The sequence below is a fragment of the Episyrphus balteatus genome, chromosome 3 (genome assembly GCF_945859705.1).
Source record: "Episyrphus balteatus chromosome 3, idEpiBalt1.1, whole genome shotgun sequence".
Taxonomy (NCBI): domain Eukaryota; kingdom Metazoa; phylum Arthropoda; class Insecta; order Diptera; family Syrphidae; genus Episyrphus; species Episyrphus balteatus.
The window spans coordinates 76,566,094-76,582,205 of record NC_079136.1 but is presented as its reverse complement, the minus strand read 5'-3'; the positions used below and the strand labels follow the sequence as shown (position 1 = coordinate 76,582,205).

Sequence of the window (16,112 nt, the reverse complement as noted above, 5' to 3'; positions counted from 1 at the left end):
TGATAGATACTGTTTAAGTTGCTACTTAGAGAAACTGGAGTTTATCCTAGTGTGCAAAAACTATATTTTTGTTTTAGAAAACATTTAGAAAAATTGAAAAAAAAAACCAAAACAAAAACCGATTTTTAAGATCGATTTTTCCGTCAATTACAGTAATATTGGCGAGAAATATTTTTTCATTGAAACCAAATTATACTTTTCTAATGGCCTTTGACCTTCTTAATTTGAATCTAGCATTAGAATAGCTCTAAAGTGCAAAGTTTTTGATATATTAAATTTTGTACGTCCAAAACACTATCCGAAGTCAGAAAAATTCTATCACATCACGTTTTTGAGATATTACCATGCCAAAATATCGGAAAAGTAGTGTTTTGGACGTTCAATTCAATATCTTTAAAACTTTGTACTTTAGAGCTATTCTAATTCTAGATTTAAATTAAGAAGGTCAAAGGCCATTAGAAAAGTGTAATTTGGTTTCAATCAAAGGCCATTCTTCTTCCCTTTTCCTCGGCGCTGTTATGATCTCGATGTCGAGGGGATCATAACTATCCCACGTAACTGCTTCACACTAGTGACCCGGTTGTGGGGTTCGCCGGGTTGACCTCAGAAATCGACGGCAAGCCTCCCGGTTTTGTATTGTTCCATTTCTAAGGCCAACTGAATGCTGGTGGTTTTGCATTTGCTTGTACCAGGAGTTTTTAGGCCTACCTTTCTTTCTATTTCGTGTTGGAACGTTGTATGATATTGCTTTTTTGACGGGGTTCTCAGGATCTCTCCTTTGAACATGGCAATACCAACTGAGTCGGTCGTGTTCAATTTTTTGGGAGATGGTGTTTTTAACATGAAGGCTTCCTCGGATCTTTGTACTTCTAATTCTATCAAGCTTTGTTACTCCTGCTGTCATACGAAGCATCTTCATCTCAGCTGCCGTTAACTTACTCTCATACTTTTTGTACATTGTCCAACATTGTGACCCGTATGTGAGTGCTGGACGCACAACTGCGGTGTAGAGTGTTCCTTTCAGCTTAGGGGGCATTTTTCGATCACAGAAGATGGCAGATTTTCCCGCCACTTCATCCACCCTACGCTTACGCGATGATTGATATCGTCATCACAAGTACCTTCGTTATTTATCATAGACCCCAGATATTTAAACTTTTCACACTTGGGAAGCACTACACCATTCAAATAAATGTCAGGAATAGGCCTGTTTGGATCAGAAAATGGGCAGCATAGGTATTCTGTCTTTTTCGCGCTTATGCGGTACCCACTACCTTCTAGAACATCCACCCATACATCAAGTGCTCCTTGCAATCGTTTTTCAATCAAAGGCCATTAGAAAAATATAATTTGGTTTCTATGGGAAATTATTTCTCGTCAATACATCCTGTCATTTACGGAAAAATCGATCTTAAAAATCGTTTTTTTGTTGTATTTTTCTCAATATTTTCTAAAACAAAAGTTTAATCCAAATAACTGCATTCCAAACTTTTCAAAAATCAAAAAAAAATTTCGGTAACTTTTTTGATTGAAAAACGGGCTATTTTTTCAAATTAAATTCGTAAAAAATCCAAACATCAGCTTTTTGCTCAAAAAAAAAAAAAAAAAACATTTTAAATAGATAGAAAACATAACAAAGTAATTTTTAATGTTCAAATAAATTAAGAGAGCGTCTAGTTTAATTTTTTTTGCACCATATTTTTGTTGCGATTCGGGCATTTCGTGTATCGTGTTCCACGTCAGTTGCTTTATGGCTTGGTGTTTTCGGTAGTAAACTGCATACAGAGCATAGTTTAAATGTTCTTATATTTATCCTTCTGGACTTAGCTTTGCTGAGCCTTTATTCAATAAACAATTTAACTATAAATATCATTTTAAGAATAAAATAAATTTCAAATCTATCTAAAATCGGTGTTTTTCAAAGCTTATTTTTCGAATAATGTAAGATCTCTTGGATATATTTTAAAGAGTGTAATATTTGGAATTGTCTATAAAATTAAAATTTCAACTAAAGGAGAATGAATAAAATGGACATTTACTGGCATGTATTAATTGCGTTAATAGTTTAATAGCCTTATTAACTTAAACGATCAGATCCAATATTAAATGAATAAAAGTTAATAAATTGGCCCTTAGATAATGATTTCTTTAAATGACTTCAATGTTAAAAAAGCATGACAATTTTTCATAAATTAGGTTACTTAAGTTTGGAACAATGCAAAAAAGAAATATGTTTTTAAAATTAAGTTAATCTATTTCCAAGGTAAAATATATGTAAATATTTAGTTTTTTTTTTTAAATTTTAGATAGTATAATTATTTTACTTCTATTTCTATTTAAATTTTATAAGATCAGAAAAAGAACAAAGAATGTAAAACGAATTTGTAGATATCCCAGATTTCAATAACTTACACGGAAAAAAATGACCACCTAAAAACAAGCGGATTCCACATTAAATTAAACAGATTTCTGCATGTTTTTTTGCCAAGATGACTTTCGTCTTAAATTAAGCCGAAAAATCTAATTAATTTCTTGAATGCGCAAATTTTAAAGAAATCCACTTAATTTAAGCGGAAAATCATTTTATTTTTATGTGTAAACATTTTAATTAAAAAAAAAAAAAAAAAAACTGGAAGTCACTAGGAATGGAAACTACAACTGTTGGGTCATTTGGCGAGTGCCCTACCATCAGCCTCTTTCACTGTTGAAAATAATTAAGAAAAACTGCAACTAAAGCTTAAGTCTGGTTTTTTTAAGATAAAAATTCACATTAAAATTAAATGAATGAACCTTAAATTTAACCAAATATATGTAAGCGTATTCAACTTTTTTCAACATTTTTAATGGACGTCGTTTGTTTAGAGGTGGGCATAATTTTATTTTAAGGTGCCCTTTCATTTGATAAATTAAGGCTTAAATTAAGACACATGTAGACAAATTAAAATGAATACGTCTTGCATGCATCTGCACATTAAAATAATGACATGAATACAATATTATTTTTATTCCAAATTATGTACATACCTTCATAAAAAATATAAAGCTTGTATATCGCAGAAAAGCCTGATCAGTCTTTCGGGTGGTTTTTCTGTTTAATCGTTAAAAAAGAATTAATTTTTGTTTTAAAAAAATGTAACATGTTAAAATAATTCTGCAGAAAATATGTATTCATTTTAATTTCAGCCGGAAGGGCGAGGAACTCCCTCAAGAAGGAGTAAATCTGAAGGTCCCCCAGGTGCAGTTAATGACAGGGCTTATCCGATTGCGTCCGAAACCGATGGAACGGGCGTTGGGAATACTACTGTACAGGTATATATAATATATATATCAAGCTTTCAAATATGAATTTATTGTGAGTGTGATTTTGAGGGTTTTGAACCCACCCAACTACCCAAAGCCGAATTGCAAGGTCAGGAGGTACGAACGAGAAAGAAAGTGAGTATAAAATTTTAAGAACCTAAAATGATGTTAAGAGCCCTAACCGTAGAGCTTAAAAACACGTTACGAACATAAATTTTATCGTTAAAAACGAAAAACCTTAATCCAAATTTGAGGTTCACAATGTTAAACAAAACTTCTTGGGTTTTTAACTCGTTTCATTTATCTTTCGTACTTATTCACCATATAAATAGGCTTTGGATGGTTTGGTGGGGTCAGGACTCTCAAAAACATGCTACTGATATGTGTATCCATACATTTTTTTTAATTGTCACCAGCTTTATAAATTATTATTTCGATATTTCCTTAATGTTAACATAATTTCAACAATCTTTTAACACAATTTTGTTTTATGATTTTTTTTGTAATTTATTTCTAAATTTTTTTTTTCATTAAAACTAACAATAAATTATTGTGAACAGAACCCTGAATTATAAAGCGTCATCAAATCATAAAAATAATCTCTCTGCTATCTTCATAGAGAAATAATTTTTTGGAAGCCACTTTTTAAAAGTAATATAGTTTAATAAAAATAGCTGAAATATTTTTAAAACTCTTCAGATGCTTATAAAGAAATCACAGTAAAGTAGCCAGGCCCTTCAAGCAAGAAAACGGAGTTCAGAAAAGACACTCCGACCGAGAAAAACGGGGTTGCACTCACACACTTGCAACTTTTTGTGTAAGAACACAAAGTCGATGGAGAAATCGTGGTGAAAAAACCAATACATAAAAAATCGGCTGCACGGTGATTATAATTTCCATACTAATTTGAGCCGCCTTCGGACCCGTTTCTGAGCCGAAGTCGGACTCAGCTCCGCCTGAGGCGGAGCGGATTCGGACTGAGGTCGGACTTGTTTGCTTGAAGTGGGTGAGAGTGCAAATGTCCTACTTGAAAGCTCACTATAGGATTTGGGGTGGGTTGTGACGTGGCGTGGGTTCAAGAGCGGTTTATGCAAAGTGTTTTTGAATCCAAAAGAAACCGCTACCGCATACAATCCAATTCCAATAAACAATCGATTTTATAGTTTTTTTTTTTGAGTGAGATGAAATTGTGCCTTCATTCTTCTTCTTTTTTGAGCCGATTGACCGAAATACAAAGATGAGCGGTTCGCAAAAGTAGTTTTTGTAATCTTTATTTTAAAACATAGTTGGCAACAATCCTTCCAGCGAGGTATCCGTCGAAGGGGAAAATTCTCCGATCTCATACGAATTTCGCTTCGAGGTGTACTTTTAGTTCCGACAGGACAGGATTTCTTTTGTAAAACACAAAATAATTTGAATATTAGTGGTGGCCCTTATTTTGTTTTGATGAGTATACAAATTCTACGATTCGTATGAAATTGGAAAAATTTCCTCTCCGATGGATACCTCGCTAGAACATATTGTTGCCAACTATGTTTCAAAATAAAGATTTAAAAAAATTACAATGTTCAATAAAACTGAATATTTATTTTTTTGTTGAACTAAAATACATATATTTTTCTAATAGATTTCAATATTCAAAATTCAAATACGAATTAAAAAAACGTCTATGAAGTCACGTTTTTGAGATAAAGATGTTTTTATCTACGAAACTTGACGTAATAGATTTTTAGATTAGATTCAAATTTAGAATATTAAAATCTATTAGAAAAATATATTTTGGTATACTATGAATGTATCTTTCTTTCATGTTATTATGTATGTTTAGATAAATTTAGTTTAAATTAATTAATTACGGTTGTTGGAGTTTTTTAGAATAAGCGATCCTTACTTAAGACCAGTAATCAGTATTCTTCAAGTGCTCATTACTCCAGAACCAAAAAAAATGGTTTTATGGAGACATAATCATTCCTGAATCCTGAAGAAGAAAAAAACAAAGATTTGACAATTTCCCAAAGCGTTGAAAAATTAAACTCTGTAAGAAAAATCAACTTTAAAAAACTTTTGTTATGGCTTATGAAACACAGTAAAACAGTATAATTTTGTTTCTTTAGTATACCCCTAAAATCTGGATTAAGGGCAAAAAAAAACATTGCAAAAATTCTAGCTTGGTCAATTTTCAACTGATTTGAGAGTTTTTTATTTATATTTTAAAAAGAAGACAATTCAACATTTTCAGTAATGTAACATGTAATTTTGATTAAAAAAAAAACTAGATTTTTGAGATAAAAAATTTCAAATTTGTACTACATATTTTTCACTTTGACATTTTTGTTATATACTTGTAGAAAATGTCAATTTTAATTTACATATTTAAACTATAATGATTTCAAGAGGTTGGTACTTTATGAAAATCAGTTTAGAATTGACTGAGAAAAAAAATGTAAACGTTATCGTAATAAGAGCTTTCGCATGAAATGAAATTCTTATGCTCCATTTAATTTGCGAGTGGGATGGCGTCACATGATGAATAGGCTTATTTATCTGTGACCACACACTTAAATATGAAGGTTTTATTACTTCTTTTACTCTACAAGGAAAATAATTATCAAAAACATATTTTTTTATTTTAGAACAAGGGCAGGTTATAAATAATGCATTCAACTTTAAGTTAAAAATTTAATTTTTAATGTTTTAAGTTTTGGGCCATGTGAAGGATTAAATTTTTGACATTTATTTCTGTGTTGTACAATATACAATATAATATATTACACGTAATGATTGTATGTATAAGAAACAGCTGTACTTAACACAGACAACATACATATATAAATAACTTACCAAATAATTACCTTAATGTGCAAAAATATTTGTTCTAATTTATAAAAAACGTTCTTATTTTCTTTTCAGCCGGGTGAGTCTAGTGGACTTTTCAAAAATACAATCTCAAAATTGAGCACTGAATATCGTCTGCAATTCGTTTGGCCAAAAGTCCGAAAATCAATTAAAGGACAGGCAAACGATGCTGTGGAAATACCAAAAAAGTCCCAATCAATGGGTGCAATCAAATCAACACTAACGACCACAATGCCAACGGTTCATAAAAAACGAACAACTAATCAAAAAGAAGGTGCGACAATAAATTGTCGCTATTTTTAATTCGTAATAACATTTTAACGATCAAATTTACAAATGAAATTGTTTAAAAACAAATCAACTAAAATCTTAATATCAATCCTTTTTTCTTTGAGTCAAATTGAATTACCTACTTGAGTAGATTCCCTGTTCATTAATGCATTTATAGCACCAAAATACATAATTCCATTCAAAAAATGACTGTTCACATAAGAAAATAGTGACTTTTACAATATAATAAAATAGTACCAGGAATTAAATAATCAACCAAATAAGGCAACAATAAACACAAAAATAAAATAATAAGACTGCTGTTTACCACATTTTGTTCAGTGCCTCAGCTGAAAGAGTTTTTTTTTTTTTCAAAACTTATGTACATAAATAAAAAATATATTGACAAATAATTGCATATCAAGACGAAATTGTAATTTGATGATGTTAGATCTGAATTTAGTTAAATTAACGCAATATCGTGAAAACTGGGTGCAGACATTTAAGGCGTAACGTCGAAAGTGTATTTTAGAAAAATTCAAATATTTTTTAGGGATTAATTTAATTTAATTTATTTTATTAACAGATGTGTATAAAAGTTTTTTTTTTGTGCTGATTAGTTTTGTACGCTTTTACGAAATTTTACTAAGATTTTTGTGAAGGATTAACAAGATTTTTAATGAAAACAATTGCTCAGAAGTATAGTGGATAACCTTTAATCACTTAGGCCGTGTCCAAATTGAGTTAAAATTTTCTACCACAGGTTAAATTTTGGATTTGGGTAAAATAGGTTAAATTTTTTGTTGTTGGTGTCCGAACTGCGTTAAAATAGTAATGGGTTAAATGGGATTTTAAAGTAAAATTCCTTCAAGATTAAGGAAATCACTTATATCATCACTTATGTATATTGTTATTCAAGGAAATAAATATTTAATACAATAGCCAGCTTGAAATGTATCAAAATAAAAATTTGATTCGAATAAAGTAAACATCTTTTTAATTTGATATACACTTAGGAGCAAAAAAACGGAATCAAATAAATTATATTATATTAAAAACAAAAATTGCTATGGATAAAATATTTTTATTCAAAGTCTCATGGTCTCATTTTAAAGCTTGTATTTTTTACTTTGAATTGTTGGTAAAAACATAAAAATACATACGATAGTGTTACCGCTATCTGTCAATAAATTGCACTTCATATTTGTTTTAATGTTAAATTTTCCAGATTCTCTCTGTTTTAATTTCAGTTTTTTTTTTCCAACGATAGTATTAGCGTTGTCTGTCAATGAATTGCACTTAATTTATTTTAAATGTTAATTTTTCCAGATAATTTGTGTTTTAATTTCAGTTTTTTTTTTCCTTACATACTTCATTTATGTTGGATGGATGGAACCAACGAACGGATTTTTGAGTTCTTAGCACTGACTTAAAGCTTTTGTTTCAAGCTTTTCAATGGTACCATTAACATTTATGTATGTCGATTACTTCACAACCAATTTTATCGTTTTTACAGAACGCAAAATTTGATTCCATTTTTTTGCTCCTAAGTGTAGGTATTTTATAGGTTATGCATTGATTTTAACCTCTTATGATTAGATACGAAAAAATTCCCATTGTGTACCTACTGCTTGCTTATGAAGTCTGCAAACACTAGGACACTAGCTCGCAGCTGACAACAAACTAAAAAAAAAAGAAAAACAAAACAACCAATTCGCATTAGTTTCCATTAGGTTTCATTAATTTTACAAGATGAACAACAATTTGAAGACATTTTTTTTTATTAATTCTAGTATACTTTTTTATAATCGTTTTAAAGTGTTGAATATATGGTTTTCTCACCGATTCTATAATCTAAAATGAATGATTTCCTAATTTTTGGAAGTCGGTTAAAAATATCAGCGGATTGCAATAACCTGGAAAAATTTCAATTCTCTTTCTTGAGAAACCACTTGTATCAAATTTTATATTGCTCTGGAGCTGGATAATATTTAATCCATGCTAGTATAAAAATTAAATCAAAAGTCAACATTTAACACAATTCGGACACGGCCTCAAATAATCTTTTGATAGCCATCATTTAAACAAAATTTTAGTTCACAAGAATCTAGTTCATATTAGAAACAATGCGGAAACATCGGCAATTTGTAAAACATTTTTGACTACCTAATGCATAGAGAAAGGAATACCTTCCTCTATGACCTAATGTTTGAAAAGAAAAGATCATCAAAATCGAAGCTGTTCGGCCGGGTTCCTTTATATTGAGATTTTTGGAGCTACAACTGCAATTTGCACTGCGTTAAAAATAATTTTATAAACCTCATGTAAAAAAACAAATTTATTAAAAGGCCGAAAATACCCTGAAGATGATGGCCTAGATCCGTATATTTTCCATAATTACATTTGTTTTAAATTAGGTTCAATTTTTATGAATTATTATTATTGTAAGGTTTCCTTACAGTGAAAAGTTAGTTGGGTGAAAATCCTTCAGTATAGCTCTAAATCTCTGATTACGAGATTGATATTCACCGGTGCTGCGATTGTCAATTATCAATTTGATAATTGATAAATCTTGAAATTTTGCACTTTCAATCTGATTTTATTATGTAATGGGCCAATGTTACAGGCATTTTTATCAATATCATAATAAATTTATGATGATCAAAACCTTTAAAAATTGAGTTTATAAGAATTTAATTTTTATTTTTATCAACTATCAATTCATAATTGACAATCGTAAAAGGGTAATTGTTGGCAAAAAAACCAAACGAAATGAATTTAATGGATTAGTCTTTTAATTGCTTTAAAAATTCACAGATCATAAAAGCCCAAATTAAAAATACTCAGTAATTGTGACATTTTACGTTTATTTAAATACGTTGTTACACTTCAATCCAAGCGGTATTGTACTTAATTTTATTATAAACTTTTATTAAAAAAAAAATATTAAAAGTTTTTTCTGCCCCGCAGCTTACTATTTTTTTTGCTATTAAGTATACTGCAAACTTTGAAGATGTATCGACAGCACTGCTCTGGAGGCTTGTTTAACTTCATAAAGCAAGGATTTAAATCGTTGGATTTAAAATTCACGTTAATCCAAACGAAACCAGTGAATGATAATGTCCGTTACAGTTAGCCATTCTATAGTCTCAAAAGTGTACAAAATGTAGTTACGTTTTTGTGTCACTATAATTGGGCCAAGAATTTTACTTTATTTCAGAAGAATTTGAAAAAAAAACCACAAAATGTGTATTTTATAAAATTATTATTTCAATTTATGCTTTCAGCTACATTACACGAATTGGAGCCTTTAGTTACAGATGTAGAAGAACGAAAGCCAATTGAAAGGTATGAGTTGGAAATCATTATACATTCCATTTATATTTAAAAAAATATTCAAATTCAATTTAAAATATAATACCTATGTATGTATGTTTTTTTTTTTTTTTCATTAATACAAAACAAACTAATCCAAAGTCAAAATACTATTGTGGGAAAAAAATCAATTCGTCCATTTTCACAAACGCAAGATCGAGATGTTCATTTTACAACTAAAAAGGAAAACTTTGGATTTGAGCAACAGAAAAAAGAACCATTTTTTACTGATGAAATTGATAACAAAAATGTAATAGCTAATGGACATGCTGGGCCACCACTTATTACAGACGAATGGTATAAAGATGTTGTTGAGCTTAGAAAAAAAGCTGGAGAGTATAAGGTATAAGGACCAAGTTCTTTTTGTAGAAATTTCCTATTTAAAAAAATTTGTTTTTCTTATTTTAGTGCCGAGGTTGGGGAACAGAAATTGATCCAACTCTATTTAAAAAGCAAAAAGAACTTTGGGATCAAGTTTCGAAAAGGAGTTCTTTATCAGCTTTATCACTAGCTTCTTCCATTCATAGGTAAGAACGAATGTCGAAATACAATAAACTCAACGTTACTTAGTGGTCCGTAAACATACAAAATAGTAAATACTTTTTAGGGTTTGCCGAAAAAGTTGGTAGAAGTACTCGAATTAGAAAAAAACGCAAATTTATGAACAGCAAAAACTGCAATATGGTATCAAAATCATAGTTGGGAGAAAATAACACTTCAAATATTTGAAACCAATTTTTATTTTGAATTTTGCCTATTGGTCTAATGCAACAACTAACAAATTTAAAATAACAACTACCTATATTGTCACAAAAAGTTGCTGCCTGAAAAGTGTATTCTATGTTTCCGGCCTTCTTGGAAGCTTGTCGTATTTCAACAAAACATGTTGGGTATCCCGGACATACTTGGTTGGATAAAAAACTAACTATGTAATAAGTTATTTTAAATTTCAGTTCAAAGACCTTTGTAAATGGAATTGTTTTGAAATTAAAGAATATTCGAACGTTCTTGAAAGTTTTTGAAGTCAGCAGGTATCATTTGTGTTATAAATAATTTCAATTTTTTTACGTAATATTCACTAAATTTCTCATTAAAGAAATTTTGCCAGTCGTCTTTCGATGACACTATGGACGGCATTGTTTTTCTGGATACACGTGTGACCAGGCACACTAACACTGAACCCCAGAGTAATTTTTTTTTACTTGTCTATGGTTCTGTTTAAAGTGCAAAGCTTAGAACGGGAATTCACGACTCGCGATCGTTATACATTAGCTGGCTTGCTGATTTAAAAAAAATTTTTTTTATCCATGTTTTTTAAGTCCAACTACCAGCTTGTTTTTTAGATATTCCGAAGTTCTTTTTGATTCTTCCATCACTTTATATACTTCACATAAATCGCACTGGTCTTTTTTGAGTTTGAAAAATGATAAATTCATGTTTCTATATGCATGGGCTGAGTTTGAATTCTTGTTCTTCATCTTTTGTAGCTTCTTCCTAAAACATTCTATGCATAGCTCCAACGTTCAAATCCGACGGTAAATTTCGGCACTAATTCACGTTTGGGATCCTCAACATATGCTTTGGAATGGCATCCTTTATGTTAGTTGGAACACAACTTGATGATGTTTTACCGGCTTTGGGGTTGAGTTAAGATTTCTTTATTTTTTTCTTTGGCAAGAAAAGGCTCTTACAGACACGAAAACAGTTTAATCCTACTTCAATTAATATATATAAAGGATTTTTTTATTTCAGTATACCTTGGTTTCTGTAACAAAAAAAAAGGAGATGGCACATTTTTCTATGGAGCTTGGGCCCAGTGTGTTCACTTACGAAATTGGTATCAAATGAAAGGTGACGGTGAGCACATTACGTGGGTAAAATATTTTCAAATTCGTACGTGGGGTTTTGGAGATATTTGAGTTTGAAGTTTCGGATTTCAGAATCAAGATTTCAGCAATTTTTTCGAACAATTAATCGTAGAATGCGTAATTATGGATGCACAGAAATAATATTGGTATCAAATGAAAGGTATTTCTCTTGTCTATAAATCTGTATCAAAAGTTTTTTTTCTTTGTTTAAAAAAATAATACATATTAGGTATTTACTTCTCAAAAGGTGATTTTTTTAAGCGAGGCATTTGGCGCATCGAAATATCGAAATATTCAGTGGTGACATGTACTTTTTTTGCAATTTTTTGTATAGCTTAATGTGTTACCTTTAATTCAATATATAAAAAAGTTCTATAAATCATACAAAAACCTTATAATAAGCAAAATACACAAAAACGCGCTGAAATATGCATGTTAATTAAAAGAATAGAAACTATAGTTCAGTCAATGGGGGAAAAATCCGAAAAAAGTTGTCACGTCAGCTAAGTTTGAATGCAGTATTGAAAAGGGGTTTATCCCAAGTAAAAATCTCAGATTGCGTATTGTTTGGTCTTGTGGGGCGACCGCCATTTTGAAAAACGCATTTGTCTCAATATCTCGAGAACGACTGGTCGGACAAAAAACTAGTAAGGACTTTTTAGATTGGAAATTAATTAATCTTTCTTTTTCTAGTACATCATTTTTCTCTAAGAGTTATACTTTCCGAGTAAAGTATCTCATTCTCAGTAATTCCGCACTTAACTCTAAGGGTTGTTTAAAATATTCAAAATATCAAAAAACACACAATTTGCGGTACTGTTACTCTGAAATTATAACTCTTAGAGAAAAATGATGTACTAGAAAAAGAAAGATTAATTAATTTCCAATCTAAAAAGTCCTTACTAGTTTTTTGTCCGACCAGTCGTTCTCGAGATATTGAGACAAATGCGTTTTTCAAAATGGCGGTCGCCCCACAAGACCAAACAATACGCAATCTGAGATTTTTACTTGGGATAAACCCCTTTTCAATACTGCATTCAAACTTAGCTGACGTGACAACTTTTTTCGGATTTTTCCCCCATTGACTGAACTATAGTTTCTATTCTTTTAATTAACATGCATATTTCAGCGCGTTTTTGTGTATTTTGCTTATTATAAGGTTTTTGTATGATTTATAGAACTTTTTTATATATTGAATTAAAGGTAACACATTAAGCTATACAAAAAATTGCAAAAAAAGTACATGTCACCACTGAATATTTCGATATTTCGATGCGCCAAATGCCTCGCTTAAAAAAATCACCTTTTGAGAAGTAAATACCTAATATGTATTATTTTTTTAAACAAAGAAAAAAAACTTTTGATACAGATTTATAGACAAGAGAAATACCTTTCATTTGATACCAATATTATTTCTGTGCATCCATAATTACGCATTCTACGATTAATTGTTCGAAAAAATTGCTGAAATCTTGATTCTGAAATCCGAAACTTCAAACTCAAATATCTCCAAAACCCCACGTACGAATTTGAAAATATTTTACCCACGTAATGTGCTTACCGTCACCTTTCATTTGATACCAATTTCGTTAGTGAACACACTGGGCCCAAAAATGTGCCATCTCCTTTAAAAATCGAGATTTTCAAAACTATTTAACGAACTTTTAACTGTCCCGGGTTTCGCTCTTAAAAATATGATCACCGTATATATGTATGAACTTTGAGATTAAAGTATTTTTATGTCTAATCAAAAGATGGTACCATTTCCAAAACAATATTTTTACGGGTCTCTGAGAAGTTTCGTTTCTCATTTTTACGAAGTTTAAGAATTTAACAAATTTCTTTATTATTTTCTTGCATTAATAGGCCTATTACCAAAGAAGAAAAAGAACAAGAGAACAACAAGAAATTTACTCCGTTCAAATCAGTTAATAAGCCAAGAGTTCCTGGTCAGGCTCATTTAATTGACAACAAAGATGAATCTTCACTGCCAGCACGTTACAGCGCTATACGTCACCATTTAGAAAGAACAACTGGTCCCGGTAAGTTTTAATTTTATTCATTTTATTATTAAAATAAGAAAGTTAAATACGTACTCATTTTTTAATTTTTTTTTATTTTAACAACGTTAAATTTAAGATATAGAAGAAGGTGCTCTACTTCCATCACCAACCAGGGAAAAGTTGATGCCAGCTATTCCGAAATCAAGAGAATCGGAATCACAACGAGGTAGTCCTAAAAAAAGTGCTGCTTCTAGACACGGAAGTCCCCAAAAAGGTAGTCCGCAAAAAGGAAGCCCCAAGAAAACTATTAAATGTAAGTATATACTAAATATATGTTTGTAGGTTTACATATATGTATGTACCTTATATCTTTTTGTACCTATATAAATGGTTTTTTTTTTCGAGGAAGAATTAGAAAAACTGCTTGTATGTACGCACTTTTCAGTATTTGGCCATTTAAAAGCGTTTAAAACGAACTCTCAACCCAGTATTGTCAATTGAATCAAGAAAAAGATTGTGGTTTCCATTTTAAATTCGTAAAAATTGAAACACTCGTTGTGGATAGAATCTAAAAAAAATGTGAAAACTGCAACATTCGCTGCAGAATCAACAACGCATTTGTAGAAACTACAACGTGTGTTGTAAGTTTCAAAATTGTTTGCTTAAAACTGACTACTAAAGTATTAAAAATTATTTGATTTGTAGAAAATACAATCATTCGCTCTCATTTTTTCAGTCGTGTTCTCTTTTTTGGTACCCACATCACATTAAGATATGCTTTGCGGCTATGTGAAGCTGGCACCCCCAAATGTTAATTTTTTTTTCAAACCTGTCTGGATGGATTGCCCAAGGTTAGCCCAGGATAGCCCAAGATTTTTTTTCGTTAGCCCACCCTTAGTTCTCAAATTATAACGGAATTATTTTGTTTCACCTCAAAAATCACAAAAAATAATTTTTTTTTATTCAGTGTAAAAGTTCTTGGTTTTGCACTATTGTTTGTTTGCCCAAGGTTAGCCAAGGATAGCCCAACTTTTATTTTTGCTATCCTACATTTAGTTTAAAAATTATAGAAGAATTAGTTTTTATTCACCACACCAAAAAAAGAAGTACGTATACACCATAGTGACCTTTTTTTAAATTTATAAATAAGAACAATTAAATCCACAGGTGTTTGCATTTCGCCTCGAATATTATTTATTTGATTTAAAATTTTTACTTGATTAAATGTAGTCCATATAACATTCCTGTTAAGAAGCTTAAGTTCACATTTCACATTAAAAACCACAACATACAAATAATTTTTTAAGTCTTAAAATCAATGATTTTTTTGTACCTAGAAAAGCTACATGCCTAGTGAAATACATATACAGGGTGTCCCACAGTCACCGCCCCAAATGAAAACCATGGTTTCCTGAGGTATTTTAAGTCGAAAAACTTAAGAGGTAATTTTCTCGTTTTCGTCCCGTTTTCGAGTTACCACGGTTTTTATGATTTTTGCTCTCTTGTCCTTTAACTGGCCTTATCTTTGCCAAACTAAGTTTGATTTAAAAGATTTTTTTTACAACCAATCAAGAATTTATTACAGTTTAAGTTTGTCTCAAAACTTTTTTTTCTACGGACAACCGTTTTTCCACAATTTTGCATCAAACACAATTTTCTTCGTTTTTTAAGTTGTTTTTTACACTTTCATATCATTTAAGTCAAAAAAACACGTCAATGAGTATTAATTTTTTGTCCTTTTTATTAAAGCCCAGTTTATTTTCATAAAAAAAAAAGTTTTATTTCATAAAACAGGCTACTGAAAGTAATTAAAAAAAATAAACAAACTGAGTGAATTAAAAAAAAAAAATAATTTTTAAATAAAAAATTAATTTTATGAATTAAAAACTTTTTCTGAGTTATTGTGGTTAAGAAAAGAACAAATAGATAAAGCTCAGAAAAAGTTTTAATTCATTTAAATTAATTTTGTATTTAAAAATTATTTTTTTTTTAGTTCACTCAGTTTGTGTATTCTTTTAAATTACTTTCAGTAGCCTTTTTTATGAAATAAAACTTATTTTTTTTATGAAAATAAACTGGGCTTTAATAAGAAGGACAAAAAATTAATACTCATTAACGTGTTTTTTTGACTTAAATGATATGAAAGTGTAAAAAACAACTTTAAAAACGAAGAAAATTGTGTTTGATGCAAAATTGTGGAAAAACGGTTGTCCGTAGAAAAAAAAGTTTTGAGACAAACTTAAACTGTAATAAATTCTTGATTGGTTGTAAAAAAAATCTTTCAAATCATACTGATTTTGGCAAAGATAAGGCCAGTTAAAGGACAAGAGAGCAAAAATCATAAAAACCGTGGTAACTCGAAAACGGGACGAAAACGAGAAAATTACCTCTTAGGTTTTTCGACTTAAAATGACCTCAGGAAACCATTGTTTTCATTTGG

The 16,112-nt window shown here is 30.2% G+C and overlaps 1 protein-coding gene across 13 annotated transcripts in view; it reads left to right on the top strand.

The window, feature by feature from the left end:
* LOC129913063 (proteoglycan 4) overlaps nucleotides 1–16,112 on the top strand; it is a 52,280-nt gene that overhangs the window by 15,739 nt on the left and 20,429 nt on the right. For 11 of the 13 annotated variants that reach the window (XM_055991470.1, XM_055991466.1, XM_055991465.1 and 8 more), the window contains exons 4-10: nucleotides 3,184–3,309; nucleotides 6,211–6,430; nucleotides 9,714–9,774; nucleotides 9,904–10,144; nucleotides 10,210–10,328; nucleotides 13,536–13,711; nucleotides 13,809–13,985. In XM_055991470.1, the coding sequence (XP_055847445.1) occupies nucleotides 3,184–3,309; nucleotides 6,211–6,430; nucleotides 9,714–9,774; nucleotides 9,904–10,144; nucleotides 10,210–10,328; nucleotides 13,536–13,711; nucleotides 13,809–13,985 (1,120 nt within the window). The remainder of the gene's footprint in view (nucleotides 1–3,183; nucleotides 3,310–6,210; nucleotides 6,431–9,713; nucleotides 9,775–9,903; nucleotides 10,145–10,209; nucleotides 10,329–13,535; nucleotides 13,712–13,808; nucleotides 13,986–16,112) is intronic. The other 2 variants (XM_055991467.1, XM_055991471.1) reach the window with 2 other exon arrangements.